Below are 22,509 nucleotides of genomic sequence, written 5' to 3' on the forward strand. Positions count from 1 at the left end.
AAGGCCGGGCAAACCCAAGACGACATTCTAGCAGAACAAATGAACATCTGTTGAACAGTCTCACTGTGCACATAAATATGCATCGCGGTCCTCATGACTAGCATTTTATTTCAACAGTCGGATCAAGTACGCGGGTTGTGGTTGGCATAAAATCAGGGACACGGACCAGTAACACCAAGCTTGCATCATGCTACCATAGATTTGCTATTTTAATTATTTATCATTTATTTCATGACAACGTCAGTAGTTTGTACTATCCAGCGTTAATGATAACATCACTGAATAAAAAAGTGGCCCTGGTTCCCAGGTTTAAAGCCGAAAACGTAATGAAATGGGCATTTCTCAAGTACTTCAGAGAGAGTACTTAATAATGAAATTGGTCTGTAGTTTGACATAACTAGTTTTGTAAGATTTGAGGCTTTCACGGCGGTGACTATGAAAAAAGCAGTTTTCTTGGATTTGGCGCCGTGTATATGTGGTGTTAACCGACGTTTCGGAGGAACGTATCGCCTACATCTTCAGGGTAGAAGAAAAAATATAAGAAATCTGCAAGCGAAGAGACCGTGAGAACCAGTAAAAGCAGACTGTGCAGATACGTTCCTCCGAAACGTCGGTTAACACCACATATACGAGGGGGGACCCAAAAATAACCGGAAACGACCTGGTCCAGAAGGAACAAAGAGTGTGCGTGTAATTGATGAAGATCGTCGAAAGACCATTGACCAACTTTCTGAGGAAACGAACACCTCATGGAGCACGGTCCAGCGAATTTTAACCGAAGGTTTGCACATGAGACGGGTGTCTGCAAAATTTGTTCCTCGCTTGCTCGGAGATGACCAAAGATAAAACCGCGTGAATGTTTGCCGCGACTTGAAGAGTGAAGTGCAGTTTTCCCTAACAGAAAGCAAAATTTCACGCACACTCTTTGTTCCTTCTGGTCGGCCATCTCACTAATCGCCAAAGGGTTGAAACAGGAACGCACACAACAGAGCACCACAGACAAACCACTTAACTCAGACTGACGCCAGCTCACTAACAGTCGCTGGAGACCCCCAGCTAACACCACCTAGCAGCATAACTCGTAACTACAAAGCATGCGCGCGCAACAGGTCGTTTCCGGTTATTTTTGGGTCCCCCTTCGTACACGGCGCCAAATCCCAGAAAACTGCTTTCTTCATAACTAGTTTTGGCCCCGTTTATGTACAGTGGGTTTACTACTGAAATCTTAAGATGATCAGGGTAGATCCCCGAGAATAGTGAGTGATTATAAGTTAATGAATGACTAGAGATGTGCAAACTTATAAAAGTTTACTTATCATTCAATTGGGTACATTATTACAATTATCTTCTTCTAACCGCTCCCTTTTCCTGTACACTCTCATTACGCAGCACGACTATTACCAGCGGACATCTTAAGTGCGTGACGTCATATACTGCCAGCTTGTCTATAGCATTGCGTCATACACTAAAGAGTGGAACTGAATTATCCGTATACCTCGCATTTATTACCAAAGTCAAAGTCACACTGAGACTGACAGTCAGTCAATCGGTAAGTCTTGGTGTCGAGCCACATCTGGGGGTCATGATCAGATATTTATTACTCTTTGACAGTTAAGTTCTTGTTTTTGTGGGTCGCCCTCTCTGACGAGAGGACGGGTTTGGCTTTCGTATATGCTGCTGGACCTTGCCAGCGCAGTCTTTCTCAGGTCCGAATCGACTCGTGACAATATTTCACTGTCTCAGATTTGAAGTTTCCCTTTTTGTTACCTCCTACGACTCGCAGGGTCACGGTGGAGGTATTCGACCCCGCCTCCACATGAACATAACTCCGCATTTATTGTCGTATTTCACTGTATTTATAAGGTTCCCGCACTAATCGCATAGAAAACATCGTTTCCACGGGCTTTCCGTTTCCTCTATTGTTCCGTGTTGATTCATTGATGTGGTAACGTGTTAAACTGCCTCTGCCTAGAAATGTACCAATAATTACAAATTGTTACAGATTTTGTTACTTATGTTACAAATTCTGTTACTAACGGTTTCATTCCATTTTTACCCTCGTAAATTAAAGTTTTCAACGTTAGAAATGAAAATATGGAAAGAAGCGTTCGTGGGTTAATATAAGATACTATTCCGGTATTTTCCTGGATAAACTGACTGCCTTCTAAGAGGTTAACTCCCTCTTGTTTTTCTGACTAAAATTCTGTATCAATTTCCTGTATCTTCCATGCGTGCAATTAGTTCTACTAATCTTAATTCGATCACTCTAATATTTGGAGAGCAAAATCAATTATTATTATTTTTATGTAATTTTATCCAACTTCCTGTTACTTCTCCCTTTTACGTTCAAGAAGAATTTCACGAGGTTTTAAATCTTAAGGTCAGGAATAAACAAGAGCACGATTCAAACCGGCTACTACCACGACCGCGAAAGCTCAGTAACTAAGTTTTACAGTCATGACGCAGAAAGAGGATATTTTTAAACTCCCGACTTGAAATGTAACACGGGTATAGCAGTTTACACAATTTTACAAAAACATGAACATTGATCTAGCCGATATATTCTGAGCTGTCAGAATGCATTTGGATTTTTAGAGTTTTATTCGCCTATGAGGTCAAGAATGGAAATACTTCCTTCACGAATTATGAACGTATCTGTACCAAAACTCGGTCGAGGATCGGGTATCCTGACCTAATTAGGAAATGCGATAGGAGGGTGCTGAACTGATTAATCTGGCGCAGGATAGATAGAAGTTGCGGCCTTTTGTGAACACGGCAACGAACCTTCGGGTTTCATAAAATACAGAGAATTTATTGCGTAGCTGTGCAATTGTGAGACTCAAGGACTTCGCTCCATGGAGTTCATTAGCTTCATTAATGAACCTTTACATCTGCGTACTTGCTGCCGTCCATGTCTGCAATGTTGTTTCTATTTTGTAGAATGCGAAATGCGATAATTATTAAGGGACATCAAATGCTACCTTTACATTTCTATGTATTCCCATGTAAAAACATTTAACAACACGTTGTTTTAGCAGAAGTAATTCGTAAGGTACACCAACGGACCGAAATAAAACATCTGAAGTGATGCATTAGGGTCCCGCGCAGATGATACACTGTTTGGGGCAGGCGACTAGGAAATCATCCGTTATCTTCATGGAGTATACTCCTTTGGAAGCTAACAGTAGTACAGGTGCCCAAGAAGCTTATCGCCTTTTACGGAAATCCGAAAATCGTTACCGTGTTGACAAGAGATAACAACTGGTCTCTACCCTGGTCCAAATGAATCCAGCTCACAAACAGACACATTTCTTAAACGCCCATTGTAATACTGTCCAATTACCTATTCTTCAATGAGGATGAGGTGGGAAGGGCATGTAACACGAATGGGGGATAGGATATTGGTGGGAAAGCCAGAAGGAAAAAGACTACTGGGAAGACCAAGCCGTAGGTGGGTGGACAATATTAGAATGGATCTTAAAGAGATAGGATGGGATGGTATGGATTGGACTGATCTGGCTCAGGATAGGGACCAGTGGAGGGCTCTTGTGAACACGGTAATGAACCTTCGGGTTCCATAAAATGCTGGGAAGTTCTTGAGCAGCTACAGAATTGGCGGCTCCTCAAGGACTCAGTTCCATGAGTAAATAAGTACCTATTCTCGGGTCTCCGAGATGGTTTCTTACATTCAAGTTTTCCGACTAAAATTTCATATTTATTCCTCGTCCCTTCCATGCGTGCTACATGCCCCGCTTATCTAATTATCCTTGGTTTGCCGAGGAATATAAATTATGAAAACCATCATTTAGCAGTTCTTTTTCTTTCTAAACTCTGCACTATGGCGCAAAATAATGTCGCACCGACCATTAAAACCAGTAAAATACGAATCCATTTAAAGATACGCTAAAATTCTAGCGTATGCTAAGAATTTAAATTACTCGGTAATATCCGGTCCTAAAATACGTAGCTTCCTTTGTGAGAGCGCCTCAGGAAGCTATCCCCACCCGATTTCTCCTTTGATGTATCTGTATGGAGTCCCTTTATTCCACATCTAATAAATACTAGAAATACGTCACGGGTTTGTTTCACTTATGCCATCTTATTTTTACGCAGCTACAAAACACCACCGGATTTCCGCTATGCTTGCTCCTCTTTCGGCACTACCATTATCGTCTACTGCTTCCGCGGTTAAGAGAGAAGCGATTTGTCAAAGAACGAGTAACCCCTCCTCTGCAGAGGTCCTGCTTATTCACAGCATCCAGCAGGAATGCAGACGTAGTTCTAACGTAAACGCGGCTCTTAGCTACGAAAAAACATTTATTACGGAGGGACACATGTGGAAATTAGGAAACAAAGCTATTATATCCCATAACCTGTTGATGTTAGGGTTGCTTTCCAAACAATAAGACAACTCCGGTTAATCTTTAGTAATGACATATCATCCACTGAGGTTATTTGTTGCCGAGTTATATTGGAAGTGAATAAACAGAGAAGAAAATAACGAGGGGGTTGGGGGAATCAGTTCTCCAACACATACGTAAGATCCTGGACCTCTATTGCTTTGTCCAATATTTAAAACGGAGCTGCGAGGTACAGCTTTCTTTAACGACGCACAAAATTGGAATGAACGAAAGAAATGTTCCATTATGTAAAATGCGATATATTTAATTTCGAAATGTGTCTAAAGTAATAATCAATGAGGATGAGGTGGGCAGAGCATTCAGCACGAATGGGGGAGATGAGGAATGAATATAGGATATTGGTGGGAAAGCCAGAAGGAAGGAGATGACTGGGAAGACCGATGCGTAGGTGGGTGCACAATAATAAAATGGATCTTAGAGAGATAGGAATGGGATGATATGGATTGAATTGATCTGGCTCAGGATAGGGACCAATGGAGGGCTCTTGTGAACACGGTGATGAACCTTCTGGTTCCATAAAATGCTGGCAAATTCTTGAGTAGCTAAAGATTTGGCTTCTCCTCATGAATGGCCCAGAGCTCCATAAGTAAGTATTTTTTTATTGCTAGTGGGGTGGGACTNAAACTAATAATGAACAGTTCAATTTCCCACAAAAATGTACTCTTTATGTGTTTCGCCACTTTCGGGAGAGAATAACCTTAGGAACTGCCCTTGACAAAGTTATTAACCCTACTACACAATCAACATATTCGGGCCAAAGATATCTATGATTCTTCCCGAGGCATGTTCGCATCTCTGTGGAGGGCCTATTTAAATCTCTTTGTCGTCCGAGAGCACGCATGGAATTCAAGGAACCGTTCAAAGGATTTTCATGAAGTGTTACGTTGGGAAGTTTTGATATAATTCGTCGATACCTGATGCTATATATTCTGATACCGAACGCATCATTAAAGAATCCGAAAAAAAAGGCATCGATACATATCAATGTTTGTTAAAATCGGACAACCTTAAAGCTCTTATTTTTCAAAAATCTTACGCTATAACCAAATCCACTTCCATGTTAACATTACAAATACTAAACCAACGCACCAGCAGAACATGCATATTTAGAATTACCAACCAATGTCACACACCGAGATACAGTACCTTCTAATTTTGCGGATACTTGCAGGGACTTTACATGAATGCCTACACGCATTTCTCGCAAGTCTTACGTTTCTGGAAAAATTATACAGAATATGCATTCTTATCCGCTTAAAATAATTGTTAAAGTCTTCATAACAAGAACAGAATGCTTAAAATACGCATACAAGAAACTTATTTTACAAAACGTATGAGGAAAATAAGAGAAAAGTAACTTAAATCGATGGTCTTTCGATTTCCGCGTTTAGTTTGAAAGGAGTCTTTGTACATTCCACCAAGTCCCTTATCTCACCGAATTTAAATTATATATTTACAGATCAAATCCACTGAACTTGAGATACCGATCAGGTTTTAAAATAAGTAAACTAAAAGAGTCTTTAGTTGGTTGAGGCACTATGCTACAAGCCGGAAGGTCGCGGGTTCAAGTCCCGATGAGGTCATTTGATTTTTTTCAATTGACTTAATCCTTCCAGCTGGACTATGGCCCTGGGGTCGACTCAGCCTCTAATAGAAATGAGTACCAGGAATATTCTTGGGGGGTAAAGGGCGGCGGCGCGTAGGGCTCACAACCTTGCCGCCATCTATGAGCCGACTGTCTAGTAAATGTGGGAACCTCAACATCTCACAACCCTATGGGCCTCCAAGGCCTGTTACAGGGATTCTTTTACTTTACTAAGAGTTTTTCAAGCATTCAATAAATCTTCAGCTTTCTATGGAACTCGAAGGTTCATTATCCTGTTTACAAAAAGCCAGCCAATGGACCCAATGAGCCAGATGTGATTCAGATATCTAAACGTAAAGACAACTCTACTTACATGGGACGGCTCCGCTTGCACTTGCATTCGGATCCAAGGTAACTTCCTGTAACTGACTGGGACTTGTGCTGCAATAAAATAAAATAAATACATTTAGAACGAACTGCTATGTAGGTAATAGGAATTCAGGTGCACCTAGCAATTTCGGTTTTCGTCGCCTTTGGAATGAAATATTTTTGGTATATGACATGGTGTAGTCCGGTGAAAGTCAATCGACGTTTCGGGGGAACACATTACCTCCATTTCCAAGGTTGAAGCGTAAGCTAAGTAAGAAATCAGCATGAAACAGGCAGCAAGCCGAGCTCTGCATACTACACTGTAAGATCATATCCAACAATTTTTATAAATATTTCAAGGTATGAGATTGACTGAATTTTTCCCTCACCTCAACCATAGACAATTTCTTGTCACACAGGCTCGTCGGCCGTCGCTTTATCAGCAATACCACGGCCTTAAGGCTTGAGAAGGAAAACATAAAAATCTGAGTCAGGATAACCGGGGTCCCGTCAGGGATCCAAACCGAGAACCTCTTGGATATATCTGAAGGGTTACCGATGTACCTGGCCAAATCAGACAAACAATTTGGACACCAATGATTTACCAAATTAAATTAAACTCTACAATTAAAAGCAACTTCCTTCCTGCCGAGAGTGAATCTATTCCAGTACGACACGAAACAAGGAGGACAGGAAAACACAAAACAGACGACGAAATAATAAAAAAAAGAGAAGAAAACAAAATATTGAGGAAGCAAAACATAAGCAGGAAAGGATGCAGACATTTGAACGAGACAGAATCTAAAATTATCAACTAAAAGAAAAAGACGTACAAAATTCCTAAGAATCCTTCTTTTCTGTTCCACGTGGAATAAAGCCAGACTGAACGGAATTTCAAACTCACAGGTGTACTTCCTGTGTGCAGTAGCAGTAATAGCACACCCCAGCTGTTATTTCAGCTCACATCTCAAATAGGCTTCAATTCGTTCTTGGGCTGTTAACACTGTGATCCATCAAAATCCGACCGTTTCCTACATCCAAGATCATGATAGAACCAGAAATTCACACACTGGAAACAGGTTCCAAAGCCTTGGCTTCCGTGCACGAATAGCACGGCACTTCAATGTATGAGGCTTACGGACCACGCGACCCCAAATTTTAACAGCAGTATATCAATGGCAGGAATATTCTTGGATACCGAAATTGACTTTGACACAACATGGCACTGTGGCATGTTATATAAATAATTTAGATCAGGATTTTCGGCCATCACACACTCAAGCTTACCAACTCTTTTCTCTGGAACAGCAAATGCAGTGACGAGATGTCAACGCCTTGCGAAACGCAAGCAGGGGTGCTATAGGTTTCGCCCTGACCCCTACATGTGAAGTACGTATATAAATAAAGCCCCCCAAAACCAAAGGCGTTTACCTAGCCCTCTTTGCTAATGACACATGTGAGATAAATCGAAAAGAGGGGTCATAACTGGTCCATATCATGAGCCAGATTAACCCGGTCAACAATCCCACCCTATGTAAGATTTGAGGTTTTCACGGCGGTAACTATGAAGAAAGCAAATCTTCTGGGATGTGGCGCCGTGTAGATATTGTGTTAACCGACGTTTCGCGGGCGCGGAGTTTCTTCTTTTTTCTTATACTCTGAAGATGGAGGCGATACGTTCCTCCAAAACGTCGGTTAACACAATATCTACACGGTGCCACATCCCATAAGACTGCTTTCTTCAATCCCATCCTATTTCTGTAAGATATATTTCAATATTCTTCCATCTACGTCTAGATCTCCCTAGTATCTCTTTCCTCCAGGTTTTGCTATGAAAACTCCGTACCCGCTCTTCTAGTCTCACATGCGTGCTACATGCCCTGCCCATCTCATGCCCCTGACTGGATCGTTGTAATAATATTTGGCGAGGAGTACAACTCACGTAGCTCCTCGACATGAACTTCCTCCACCCTGCTGTCACTTCACCCCTCACGGGAACCAATATTATCCTCAACACCCTCAGCCTATGTTCCTCCCTTAATATGAGAGACCATGTTACAAACCAAAAGTTCGTTCCAGTATTCAATAAAGGAATTCAGACTGTGGTCTTCTAAGTTGCGACACCATGTAATTTTGTACATGCATATCAACGTTTCGGAGGAACATATTGCCTCTCTCATCAGGGTCGAAGTTCTGAACACTGACAGCACGAAACCCTAAAATATTCTATCCAACAAGGAACTTGAAAGGATTCTGACGATGGTGTATACTGTACTTCTTTTGGACTTCATCCATCGTCTGGTATGTAAAAGACAAAAGACCACGACGTTTTGGAGACTGGATCTGTCTCCGAAACGTCGTGGTCTTATGTCTTTTACATACCAGACGATGGATGAAGTCCAAAATAAGCCAAAAGAAGTAGAATAAGGAACCGTTTACTTGACATGTGTTTGCAGATATTCGTTAGTGTTAACAGTTCATTTGTTTTGCACCTACGCATCAACTGACACTTGCATTAATTTAGCAGTAGCATGAGTGGATGTAGACAGAAAGAGAGAGAGGGATAATCTGGCACTTCGTCAAGCTGCATCAGAATGGCTGCGTGGTCTGACGAGACAGTCGCCCCCGACCCAGTGCCACTGCTGGCAAGAGGGTCTCGGGGTGGTGTGCAACATCCTCATCAGATCTCATCACAACGTTAGTAGCAAGGGCACATCTCAGCGACAGTAATCATGTCATACGGTGAATCAGTAGTCCCACAGCGAGAACAAATTTTGAAGGGCGTAAGGACAATGGAGACCTAACGTATATCTGCGACCACAAACGAACCATTCTACCACACGAGCACTTTTCTTGCTACAACTATATATAGGCTTTATATTAATATTATTTTTGCTATTGTTCATTGTCTGAGATTTACTCGATATACCAAAAGTTTCGGGATTCGGTTACACTCCAGTCTTGAGATAAATTCTGAATGTACCTTTTCCTTCGGGTCAATACCATACATCAACTGGTTATCTAAAGGCTTCTGAGCGTGGCTGATTCATTATACTAATATTATTTAGGAAATTTTTCAGCGTTCCGCCCGAAACGTCGCGTATATCAGATACACCTCAGACAATGTCCAATGCATTACTGACATAATGAATCATCCACTAAAATAAACCATTATAGGACTGTTAAACATGGGTCTTAAGTTTGTATGGGAATGGATTAATTGAAGCTGACACTCGCCAGCGAAATCATTCTTGGTTGCGAGTCCCGCAGGACTGACTCTCGGAGTGGTGCAACTGCTCCCTTAGGTTTGCGGCACATGCACATTCGTATTTATCCCTCTACTAACATGTGGACTACTTTCCATGAAATTTGGTTTCAGCGCCATGCCGTAAAAATCGCCAGACTTGATGCACTAAATTATAAACAAGGTGGCACACTTCTGAGGTTGGAGGCATAGTAACGGCCTGCAAATTTGACACGAACATATTATGTTCGAAAAATATGCAATATTCATTAAACTAATTTTTGTGAAAAACACATATCAAGATAACGACGGCCTGATAGAGGTTGTAACTTAAAGTATGTAAAATTGGGTATTCTTGCAGACGGTAATAAAACCTACAAATTTAGTATAAAACAATTTTATGTGTGCGCGCGCTGGAAATCGCTGCGACTTTGAGGTTATGTTCGACAACTTATATGCAGTCTAATTTCCACACTGGAATGCAGACATACCCAGGAATTAGGTATAGTTTACAGAACTATAACAAATTTACAGTTTCTGTTAACCTCTTTATAAAGTGGCAAGCCTTTAATACTGGCAGGCGTCCTACAACCCTCCCGAAAATAACAGTTCTCACTGTCCGAAACATTCACTAGCATTCTCCTCACTTCGTTCTGTCGAATGCTTCGGAAGTGACCTGAAATTTTTCATATTGCGGTCTTCTGGATCTGACACCGTGTAGTATGGTAGGTGGTTACCAATGTTTCGGAGGACATATTTCCTGCATAACCCGAAGATGGAGGAAGTATGTGTCTCTGAAACCTCGTTGCACTACCAGACTACATGGTGTCATTATCCAGAAGATTACCAATATGAGAACATGAAATCTCTAAAATATGTCTCTGCTTCCAACATTCTACCACTTTACACACGACACTACAAAACCTCTGCAGCCGATAAAACGCGGTAAAATTTCTGTCCAATAATAAACATCAGTTAGTTAAACAAGGTCGTCTTCTGGGATCTGGCGCCGTGTATTCTTTGTTTCAGCCGACGTTTCGGAGGAACGTATTGCCTCCATCTTCAGGGCAGGTGAATTGCGTTGCGAATACAGAGAGCAGTAGCTCATCAGCATCGGATCGACTGACTCGTGTGCAACGGCTGTTCACACAAAACCCTTCTCCACATCGGCCCTCAAGGCCCTCTCTTGAGTATTTGCTACTACCACCAAGATCTGCACCGGCGGCGGCTCCAGGCGGGCTCACTCCCGGACCCTTCCGTGCTCACCGCCGCGCCCTCCTACTCGCCGGGGCTTCAGCATCTACTGCTCTCTGTATTCGCAACGTAATTCACCTGCCCTGAAGATGGAGGCGATACGTTCCTCCGAAACGTCGGCTGAAACAAAGAATACACGTCGCCAGATCCCAGAAGACGACCTTCTTCATAGTCATCGCCGTAAAAACCTCAAAACTTACATCAGTTAGTTAAGATTAGCATAACGAAGTGAACATCCTTAAGCAATGCAGACACCTCAGCACGATTCGCTTGCTGAACAAGAGCGTTTCTTAGAAGCAACTGCAGAGCATGTCTGAGAGACAGAAACTCGTCCACTTTATGAAACATTATCAGACAGAAGCACGTGTAGCATGAGCCTGCCAAATAGCAAGTTGTACAGAGGCTCGTCCGGCTTAGCAGTTGATCTAGTTGAGCACAGCCGTGCATGGCCGGGGAACCAAACATTCTGGCTACGGTATATCGAGATAGCTCTGGTCAACAGTCGCCTTGGGAGATGAGGTTTCCACAGCACTGACTATTTAAACTCTGGTCTTGTGGCGCCAGATGAGGTTACCGACATTTTGTAGAAACCCGCCGCCTTCATCTTCGGTGTACAAGATGTACACAGCAGGTTCCTACAAAATGTGTTAAATTTCTAAAAGTTTAACGTCTTACACTGTTCATAATTTGATTCGGATACTGCTACAACTGCAACCACTCGACTGATACAGTAATTCTGAGCATTTTAAAGCTAGCAACATATTTAAGATATGCTAACATTTTCTTTCAACTTCCATAACGTTCTGATTAAAAAAAGAACTCTGTGGCCTGTAGTCCATAAGCGAACTATACCTAACCGAGCGACCGCCGCTAATCGGCGAAGTTAGTGCCAACTTTGGCGGATAGGTGTCACGTGTTCAAGGCAACGAATCCCCACGGCCGTTAATTTCGGTTTTCTATGTCGGAGCCGCTATTTCCTTGAAATAGCTCCTAAATTATCCTCACGAGGCTGAGTGAACCCCGCTCCAGCCCCATTACTTCTAAAATATATATGTTAGTGCCGGGAAGCGAACCCGGGATCTCTGGATCTGTAGCCAGGAACTCTGACCACTAGACCACAGAGGCAGCCCATTCTGCTTTAAAGCCTTAAATATATAAAGTTGTCTTTCATCGTTTAATACTGAATCATCTCCTTGACTTCTACAAGCACCACATCATGATCAGTAAGTAAAAGTAAAGCTATCCCTGTAACAGGCCGTGGAGGCCCATAGGGTTGTGAGACGTCGAGGCTCCCACATTTTGCTCTAGATAATCGGCTCACAGATGTCAGCCTTACGCGCCGCCGCCCTTTACTCCCCAGAAAGATTCATGGTACTCATTTCTGTTAGAGGCTGAGTCGACTCCAGGGCCATAGTACGGTTGGAAGGATTAGGTAAATTGAAAAAATCCAATGACCTCATCGGGGTTCGATCCCGCGACCTTCCGGCTTGCAGCATAGTGACATCATGATCAGTATCACCACAAAATTCTCTAAAAAGATCGGACATTAATTGGGCCTGTTTTTGCGTACCATCTTTCATCTACGTTGTATTAAGGCGAGACCAATCTGACAGAGTCCTTCCGGCTCATTGGAGTATCAGTGCACTTGTGATTGTTGTACTCTTGACAATTCGATTTCCCGACGCGGATCGCCAACTATATCAGCAGCAGTAACTTCAACACTACAGACCACCATCAGTATGGTTACGATCTAGAAATTCTATGAAGTTCAATATGTGCGTCATGTAATTAAGCATTATAATTGACATATAACAAAATTAAAATCTCACTCTAATTTTTTACTGCAGGACCGCCAACATTACGTTAAATCGACTACCGTGGAGCACTTTCAAGATTAACTATGCGGACTCCTCAATCACTCATGGAACTGAGCCCTTCTTGAGAAGACCCAAAATGTGGAGCGACTCAAGAACTTCCCAGCATTTTATGGAACCCGAACGTTCATTGCCGCGTTTACAAGAGGCTTCCAGCGGTCCCTATCCTGAGCCACATCAATCCAATCCATACCATCCCATCCTATCTCCTTGAAATCCATTTTAATATTTACAACCCATTTATGCCTTGATCTTCCCAGTGGTCGCCTTCCTTCCGGCTTTCCCACCAATATACTATATGCGAATTTCTCCTCTCTTCCATTCGTCCTACAAGTCCTGCCATCTCATCGTCCTTGATTTGATCATTCTAATTATACTTGGAGAAGAGTACAAGTTATGAAACTCCTCATTATGCAGTTTTCTCCAACCTCCTGTCGCTTCATCTCTCTTCGGTCCAAATATTACTGTGCAGACTTACGGACACGTCTCAGCCTATATAGCTTCGAGTGGCAAGATTTACGACTAACGAATTGGAAGGTACTTAGAAGGAAGTGGTCACGGCTTCATCGAGGCATCACCTCGGCATTTTCCTGAGAAAACACACTAACAGCTCGGTCAGGACAGCCGGTGTCCCAAGCGAAATTTGAACCTAGCGACTTCCGGATACGAATCTAGAGCGTTACCACTGTACCAATCTGCTTACGTGGTACAAAAAAATCAGAAATCGAAGATATAAATTGTTTTCTTCATTTCGTTTCGAACAGTAATATGTGAATAACATGCCCATATAAAAGTAATCCGACAGAGAAAAACTGTTCAAGTAAAGAACTTTATAACAAAAGTGACGCTTGCTTAATCGTATTCGAGAGTGTCACCGGTCGAAGAGAAATAGGATGCACCCTATTATTTACAATATGAATAGATTGCCTAAATAAGCAGGCCGAAGTTCAACAGAGACAATACCAAGAAATGACCTCAGTCTTGAGCGTTCGAGAGCAGTACAGTCAAACCAAACAGACGAACAGAATTACTTGGTTTTTGGACTTTTTCCATTGTCCCGAATTCTACGTAGTAGAGAACACGACATTTAGGAAACTGGATCTGTTTCCGACTTCAGTTGAGAAAGGAAGACATCTATTCAGTTGGGCCCCTTAGAAAGAGCTTTCTCAATCACTGGTATAGATCCAGTTTCCGAAACGTCGTGTCTTCTACTACCTAGAATTCCGGACGATGGAAAAAGCCCCAAAACCCAGTAATTTTGTGTATCATCCACCATTGTCAGAACCCTTTAGAATCAAACAGACGAAGTTTTTAGGTTTTCAAGGTGGTCACTGTTAAGACTATATTCTAGGTTGTGACCCCGGTGTCAGAACCCAGAACACAAGCATACATGATACTGCCGATGACTTTCTATCCTGCAAAGGAAACCAATAATCGTCATAGTACAAACTGAAGGACAGCGCTGTAAGGTACAGGTAAAGGATAGCCTAACCAAATGAGAAGACTGCAACACAGAATCATTAAGAAGCTAAGAGTCGCTCAACTGGTCAAAAAAAATCGTCACCTTTTATGGAAAGTTCTACCATTGGGCCCTATTCTGGGGCAGATGATAGCAATGCATGGCCCACTTCTTTCAGATCATTATATGCACATGAATAATAAATAAACCCAATTCTGAGTCTTCACGTTAGTGACGATGGTGTGTCACTGAAGTAACACAACGCAGGATGTGTGGTTATCGCAGCGCTGGTTATGAAGAGACCTATCTTCTGGGATATAGCACCACGAAGTCCGTTGACCGTCGCCCGACATTTCGGAAGAACATATCGCCTCCATCTTCAAGGTCGAAGAATAGGCCAAGCAAGAAACCAGCATGTTGCAGGGAGCAAGCTTGCTACCTGCTTCATACTGATATCTTGATTGGCTTATTCTTCGACACTGAAGATGAAGGCGAAATGTTTCTCCGAAACATCTGTTGATTTACAACGGATTTACAACAATATCCCAAACGACAGACCTATAAACTAACACCGAAATGAGAACATCGTCTCATTTCGGTTAGAAATTGGTTCTGGGTCCGTCATCAGCAAAAGGCTATTCAGTTGGGCCCAATAAATTGAGCTAATCTCGATTTTAACTCGAGGACGGAGACAGAGCCAGTTCCGGAAAAGTTGTGTTTCTCAAACCGCAACGAGACGGTTAACAATGTCCAATATGTGTGTCAGTTTAAGCTCTATCCTCTCAACTGCTGATCTAATACCCTTGCGTCAAAAAGTCTGTCCCTAAGTGATGATTAACATTTAACGAACAGGCCTCATAGTTTGCTCGTTAATGCGTCCATTGTCTCCTGTAAAATCATATAGGGCGAAGTCAATTTTAATAATATTGAATCTTATACAACGCCGTATTTCAGGGGTTTTATTGTCTTGGTATAAAAGTAATACAGTGGTGATATCAATTATTAAAATATTGTAAATACAAGTTTAGTCGAAGTTCCACCTTTTAATTATATGGTCACTACAAGTAGAAGATTTTTCTCTTTACTACCTCACCCAAATCGGCTCTAAGTCCACCCACCCTCCAACCAAATGACTACTGGGTTTCTTTCCCTCAGGACAGAGCGGCCCAAGAGTGAAACTGATAAATCATTTCAATTTAAACTCGGAGATAAGAATACATGGGATTACGCCTCACTTTTCCCTTGTACGTCTTCATAAAATGGTGCACAGTTAAGCGCAAGGACAGCTTTCTACATCACGTGATCGGGGTGCGAGGGAAAAAGCACTAAGCTCGGAAATAACACATAAACGCAGTATTATATTTAAGCATCCTGTTACACTCACACAATATATATGAGACAAACTCCGTCTTAAATGCAACAATTTAATTGTAGTTCTTTCTTCTTCCCTTCCTCCACACTACATGTTTCGGCCCTAAATGGCCATCATCAGGTGTGTATTCTTACGTAGCTGCTACACTGCCCGTAGTTTAAAATTTAAAATCACCAGTTTTTCCTGTTGTATGTATGTATAAAATCTTTGTTAACCTACACGCGTCAATTTTAATTTTTAAAAATTTGGAAAAAGAAAAAGAACAGATTTTTTTAGACATTTTAATTTGAATTGAAATTTTAAAAAAGTGCCAATTTTAGAAATCAAATTGACGCGTGTAGGTTAACAAAGATTTTATACATACATACAACAGGAAAGACTGGTGATTTTAAATTTTAAACTACGGGCAGTGTAGCAGCTACGTAAGAATACACACCTGATGATGGCCATTTAGGGCCGAAACATGTAGTGTGGAGGAAGGGAAGAAGAAAGAACTACAATTAAATTGTTGCACTTAAGACGGAGTTTGTCTCATATACATAAACGCAGCACTGATAATGCGGTAGGCAGTGCCACTGTACAAGTTTAACATGAGACAAATATTACGAAACGACATGAACAATTAATCTCTTTCAACCCCTGGCTTGCTTTTAGATCGTTCGTTCGCTTTGACCCCACCTGCTGAATGAGTTCTCCACTTGTCGTTGCCAATAGCAATCGATATACTATATTTATTCGTCCATAGCAGTTCCCTGCAACCAACCGCCTGCTCCTGAATAGAACTGATATACGAAGTAATTTTCGACGGAATTTTTCACCTGCAGCTTCTACACGTAAATGCAGAAGTTACACAAAACCAGCATAAGACAAGTTTTCATCCTTAGGGACATTTAAAGATTCAGTGATTTCATGTGAAACTAATCATGCAACTGAAATCTAGTGCTGTGAACACATACATGAGTACTACTCCTCTCGTCCTACTATGGTGATGTAATGATGAATGGTGATAGAGGCGCGACATATAACATGATGAGATAAGAAATGTGTACAAAATCCTGGTCGCAAACCCCTGAATGCGATAGGCCACACGAAAGTCACAGATGTAAACTGGAAATTAGTATTAATATGGATCTTAAAGACAACGATAACAGATCGAAACTTGATTCAGGAGGAAATTAAGAGGAGATTGAACTCTGGTAATGCTTGCTACCGTTCAGTCCAGAACCTTTTGTCTTCTCGTCTGTTCTCCAAAAACATAAAAATTAGAATATACAAAACTATAATTTTGCCTGTGGTTCTGTATGGGTGTGAAACTTGGTCTCTGGCATTAAGGGAGTAACATAGACTGAGGGTGTTTGATAACAGGGTGTTGAGGAGAATATTTCGACCGAAGAGAGATGAAGTGACGGGAGGTTGGAGAAAACTGCATAATGAGGAGCTTCATAACTTGTACACTTCTCCAAGTATAATTAGAATGACCAAGTCAAGGACAATGAGGTGGGGAGGTCATGTAGCACGAATGGGGGAGAGGAGGAATGCGTATAGGATATTGGTGGGAAAGCCAGAAGGAAAGAGAAAACAGGGAAGGCCAAGGCGTAGGTGGGAGGACAACATTAAAATGAATCTTAGAGAGACAGGATGGGATGGATTGGATAGATCTGGCTCAGGATAGGGACCAGTGGAGGGCTCTTGTGAACACGGTAATGAACCTTCGGGTTCCATAAAATGCTGGGAAATTCTTGAGTAGCTGCAGAATTGGCGGCTCCTCCAGAAGGGCTCAGCTCCATGAGTAAGTAAGTATGGATCTTAAAGAGTGTGAGACCGTGAACCAGATTCATCTGGCTCAGGATAAGGTCCAGTGGCTATGGTGAAGAAAGCAATGAACCTTCGTGTTCCATAAAACATTTCTTGGCTAGCTGAGGGCCTAATAGCTTCTCAAGACGAACTCTGTTCCATGAAGTTCATTTATAATTCCACAATTCAATCATATTTCAGCTTAATTTACATATCTGTGGGTCCAATGAATTTCATCTGTGCGAGAGATTTCTTGAGTAGATTCGGTATTGTATCAACACAGGTGACTGATATTGCCAATAATGAACTTCTGACGCATTATACTTGAAATGTTACTCTTCAGCCTTGAATATGGAAATGGCATGTTCCTCCTAAATGTCGGTAAACATATACCAGTCTAAACGGCGTCACATCCCAGAAGACAGTAAACTTCTTCCTTCTGATAATTTTAAGATTATGTCATCGTGCACAGAATTACTGCAGAATGTACTCATTTACCATTTGAATATTTAACAAAATGAGCTCCAAATTGTGTAGCTGGCAAGTAGAAATGGCACTACCTTACTATATCGAGATTTCAAAAGAATATAAACTAAGCTTTGCCAACTCTTAATAACGTGCCACGTTATTTATAATTCAGCTGGACAAATTATGTATTAAGGACGTCTCACTACAACTAAAGTACTGCCTTTACGTCCTGCCAGAAAACTACCAACTTAAAAAAAAAAAGCTTGAACGTAAACTTCCCTGTGAATAAGCCGTTGTCCAATAAATGTGGGTATCCTGCCTACAGATCCAGAGGTCCCGGGTTCAATTCCCGGCGCTACCAGATTTTCTGAGAAATAGTGGGTCTGGAATGGGGCCCACTCAGCCTCGTGATGATAACTGAGGAGCAATTTTAAGGAAATAGCGGCTCCCGTCTAGAAAACAGAGATTAACAGCCGCGGGGATCCGTTGCGCTGACCACGTGACACACTCTATCCAAGCTGGCACTAAATTTGCCGACACGCGGCGGTCGGTATAGTTCGCTTGCGGACTACAGGCCACGGAGGTTTTTTTTATACGTTCACTATCTGATCAGTTCTATCGTTCATAAACTACAGTTTGTGCTATTCAGCAGAATGCCTTAAACAAAAAATTCGTAACCACACGACAACAGTAAAAATAATGTAATGATTATCCATATTATCCAGCAGGGATGTCCGGCCGTTCGTGGCCACGTACGGTCTTCAGCTCAGTTCTGTGTTAGCTTGTTGCTATACAGCAACGCCACAGCTAACTCACTGCATTCATTTATTTTTTTTTCTGTTCGAAAGGTCTTCATGAATAAGGTGTACTGTTTAACATACCCTTAATGTTTAATTTAGTGGGGTATGGGCATATTCGTGGCAATGATATATATACTACACATTAGGTAAAACGTAACTCAGACCTGGAATAAAATTCTGGGCTTTAATATAAAAAGTATAAACTGACACCAATACAACAAACTGTTAAATAAGGGCAACTGCAGCTCGAAATGGCTGAACAAATTTCTTGTCTTTAGGTATTCATACTAAAACTTCGTATGTATTTCCCATCTCTTCCGTGCATGTTGGTGACTAGATGTCCCTCCTATAGCAGCGTGCACAAACATTATATCAACATTTTCCGAAGTGGGAGCAGCGGCCTTCTTCCGAGGCCTCAAAAAATGCAAATTGTCTCATTTCGGATCTGTAAATTGATAGCAATGGTAACATCAAACCAAAACAAAAATATAATATAACAGAAAAAAAACTTCACATATGTACGTAATGAAGGTACATACATTAGTAAGCTTATTCATATGAAGGAAGACTCATACTAAAAGAATTTTGGAACTACACTGGACCATTCTCAGCGCTTCTCACGGACGGATCCACCTCACACAGATATTTAAGGCGATCGAACAGCGCATGACACATATAGCAACACCGCATCCTACATACCAGTTGACCTATATACACCAACGCCTATGTGCTGCAGGGCTGAAGGGCAGGCGGGACGCTTTTCTGGGCAAATTACAAAGTGGGTTGTGGTTACCGATCTGCTTAAGTTTCCGCTCACCGAGCCAATTTAAATACGGGTGTATCTTTCAAGACAGGAACATTATATGACGTAAGGTACATAAATTCGTAACAAGATTAGCGAAGACAAAGACCGTGACCGCTCTCCTTCTGAAGGGAAACACTACAGGTAGGTACCGGAAGTCAGCAAAAATCAGGGTCAGAAGAAAATCCATATAGACAGCTCAATAATAAATTATATCGCGCTGTAACCCTTCGATGATCTTCAGCCACTGTGGAACCATCTTAATTCTTGGTGTTCCCTATCTCAAGCCAAACGAGGGAAAAAAATGAAGTGAAGAATATGAGATTTGAATTTTCATTTCATGCATCCTGTAAACAGAAAACCGTACTACTATATCATTGATATTACGATAAATCTAATAGCTTTTATTGATACATAATTTCCAGATTTATGTTAAAACTATACTTCACGGGCCTCCAAACAGTTTATCATATAAAATTCTAGAATATACCACATTCGCGGGAAAATACAAGATTGCAACGACTGACTTCGTGATATAGATTATCACTTGAATAGTTCTAACCTTATTTTACAAAATAACTCTTGTTTTATAATAAGTATATATTTCATTGTAATTTTTATACCGTGTGTTTCATAATATGATAATTGTCAAGTATCCAGACTTGCTACGCAACTGCAGTTCACTAGTGTGTAAACATTATGATCGTGTATTTGCCTGATGATGGCTACGAATAGCCGAACCATGTAGCAAAGCTAATTTAGCCTTGAACTCTGTATTGTTGTGTTGTGACGGTCTTAATAAAGAGTTGTATATGAGATCTGAAGTTCACAAGGCAATGACAAAAAAAGGCCTACCATTCCAGAGGCCTACAGTTATGGACTAATGTCTTGATTCTTTGACGAAGTGTTTGTAAAATTATAAATGTGCTCAATTAACTATATATATATATATAATTTTATGCACATACTCTATCAAACATAAGTCTTATTGAGAAGCTGACAGTTGCTTAGTTGGTCAACAAATTTCAAATAAAGAATTAATTGGAGATAATACGAGTATGTGGTATCACCATGTGCCTTACTCCATACTTACTTACCCCTTACTTACAGGAATATTATGGCCTACCTTGTACGGATGATATAATTAACTGTTTTATTTATCACAACTGATTATTACAAAACAATTTTATAAATCAATATGAAATTATAAAAAGATTCCATTGTATGACTCACCCACATGTTATATTACGTAATATGTCTGTTAATCATACTTTTACGACGGTCACCTCAAAATACAATCCCATTTTGCGTTTCAGATAGGAGTACAGCATATCTATTGCTCCCATACAGGCTCACTGAGATAACTACAAGCCAATATCTGAAATTTTCGGTCGTACTATACAACTTTGACAAAGAGAAAGAACTTTTATTTTCAGGTTATGCGTTCCAAACGCGAGTACATTATGAACTGTGGCTACTGTCTAAGTTGTGATAATCCACAACCAATTCTTAAAACAGACCTTGATACATTCGAGACTTAAATGTAAGAATTCCATCACTCCGTGAAGGAAGTCTACAGACATATTAGCGAACAGTCCTATTCCACTTACACTGATTAACAAACTGGCGCCAAAGACACACAACTACTAATTTGAAGCGCTATGTTATCGGCTGTTTTGTTCGGACGATAACTTTAATACCACATTGAGAAGGTCTACATAACCATTCTCTGAGGAAGCATAATTACATAGTTACAGCAAACTGATGACAGGTGTAGGGCCTACTCCAGTAAGCATGTAATTTGCTATCAAGGGGTATTCATATCCCATTGTCTCTTCTTATGGAGTAAAAGTAGACTTAACAGAATATTATTTGTTCCCTTTCAACTTTTGAACAGTTCACTGCTGAAAAGTACTATCTTCTGGGCTATAACGCTGTGTAGTCCGTTGAAAGTCAACAGACATCTCGCAGGAATATAGCACATCCACCTTCACGGTCGAGAAATGAGTCGGGTAAGAAACCAGCGTAAAAGTAGGCGGCAAACAGAACCTCGAATCGTACACAGCTGACAGATTTTCACGACTTGTTTTTTTCTTTGCGAAGTTTATGCCAACGGAGGGCACTCCAACCTCGCGCCATTTAATTTCCTAAAGCACTAATAACAATGTGATGAATGCAAAAACTTACAAGGTGGGGGCGTCACTAACGCACTAAATGGTGTATGATGACAGGTCTTCCAAAAGTATGCACCTTCGTTAAGTTAATGTTTTGTACAGCGAAAACAAGCAATGGCCTCGCGGAATCTCCACTTACTTTCAGATCAGCAGCGATAACTAAAGGAACACTGGAGCTAGATATATGACTTTTGTATGAACACTGCTCTAAGTCATATGAGAGATTATGTAAATAAGCTAACATTTACAAATACGGTAACGGCACTGAACTATGAAATAACGACTGACAAATTTAACATAGGCAGAATTTGTAAGCCCACATAAGTAAACGTTTCTTCCGAAAATACAACAGTGATACAAATAACACTAATAGACTTCGCCTAAAACATTTTTTACGATACTTTAGTAGGTAACCTTGCGGAAAACAAGTTCTGTGTTCAACGAAATCTGCGATATGGCAGTTTTGGTTCCCATTTCAGGTGAAAGACAGAATATGGTAACTTTCTAATCATGACGTAACGGTTTACGTCACTATTTGATAGACACCCACAAAAATGTTTCAGAGTGATGCTATTACTACTATCACCACTACTAGGCCGCGCCATAGCTCAAGCGGTTAGTCACTGGCTTCCCACCGAGGTGACCCGGGTTCGATCCCGGGACTGGTCATGTGGGATTTGTGGTGGAAAAAGTGGCGCTGGGGCGGGTTTTCTCCGAGTACTTCAGTTTCCCATGCCAATCTTCATTCCACCAAATTCTCCATCATCATAATCACCCGGGGCAGGTACAATAGGCCAATCAGTGGCCGCCGTGCCGAGTGGACCCAGATGGACTCCACCCCCCACTAAGCTAATCACAACTACTACTACCACCATCATGCTTCCACTACTGCT

The 22,509-nt window shown here is 41.3% G+C and overlaps 1 protein-coding gene across 2 annotated transcripts in view; it reads right to left on the reverse strand.

Annotated features, from left to right (window-relative positions):
* LOC111872470 (putative leucine-rich repeat-containing protein DDB_G0290503) overlaps window positions 1-22,509 on the reverse strand; it is a 76,488-nt gene that overhangs the window by 35,698 nt on the left and 18,281 nt on the right. For both annotated transcript variants that reach the window (XM_023866435.2, XM_023866426.2), the window contains exon 2: window positions 6,380-6,447. In XM_023866435.2, coding sequence (XP_023722203.1) covers window positions 6,380-6,447 — 68 coding nt within the window. The remainder of the gene's footprint in view (window positions 1-6,379; window positions 6,448-22,509) is intronic.

Source organism: Cryptotermes secundus, unplaced genomic scaffold (genome assembly GCF_002891405.2).
Source record: "Cryptotermes secundus unplaced genomic scaffold, Csec_1.0 scaffold962, whole genome shotgun sequence".
In the NCBI taxonomy this organism is placed as follows: Eukaryota; Metazoa; Arthropoda; class Insecta; order Blattodea; family Kalotermitidae; genus Cryptotermes; species Cryptotermes secundus.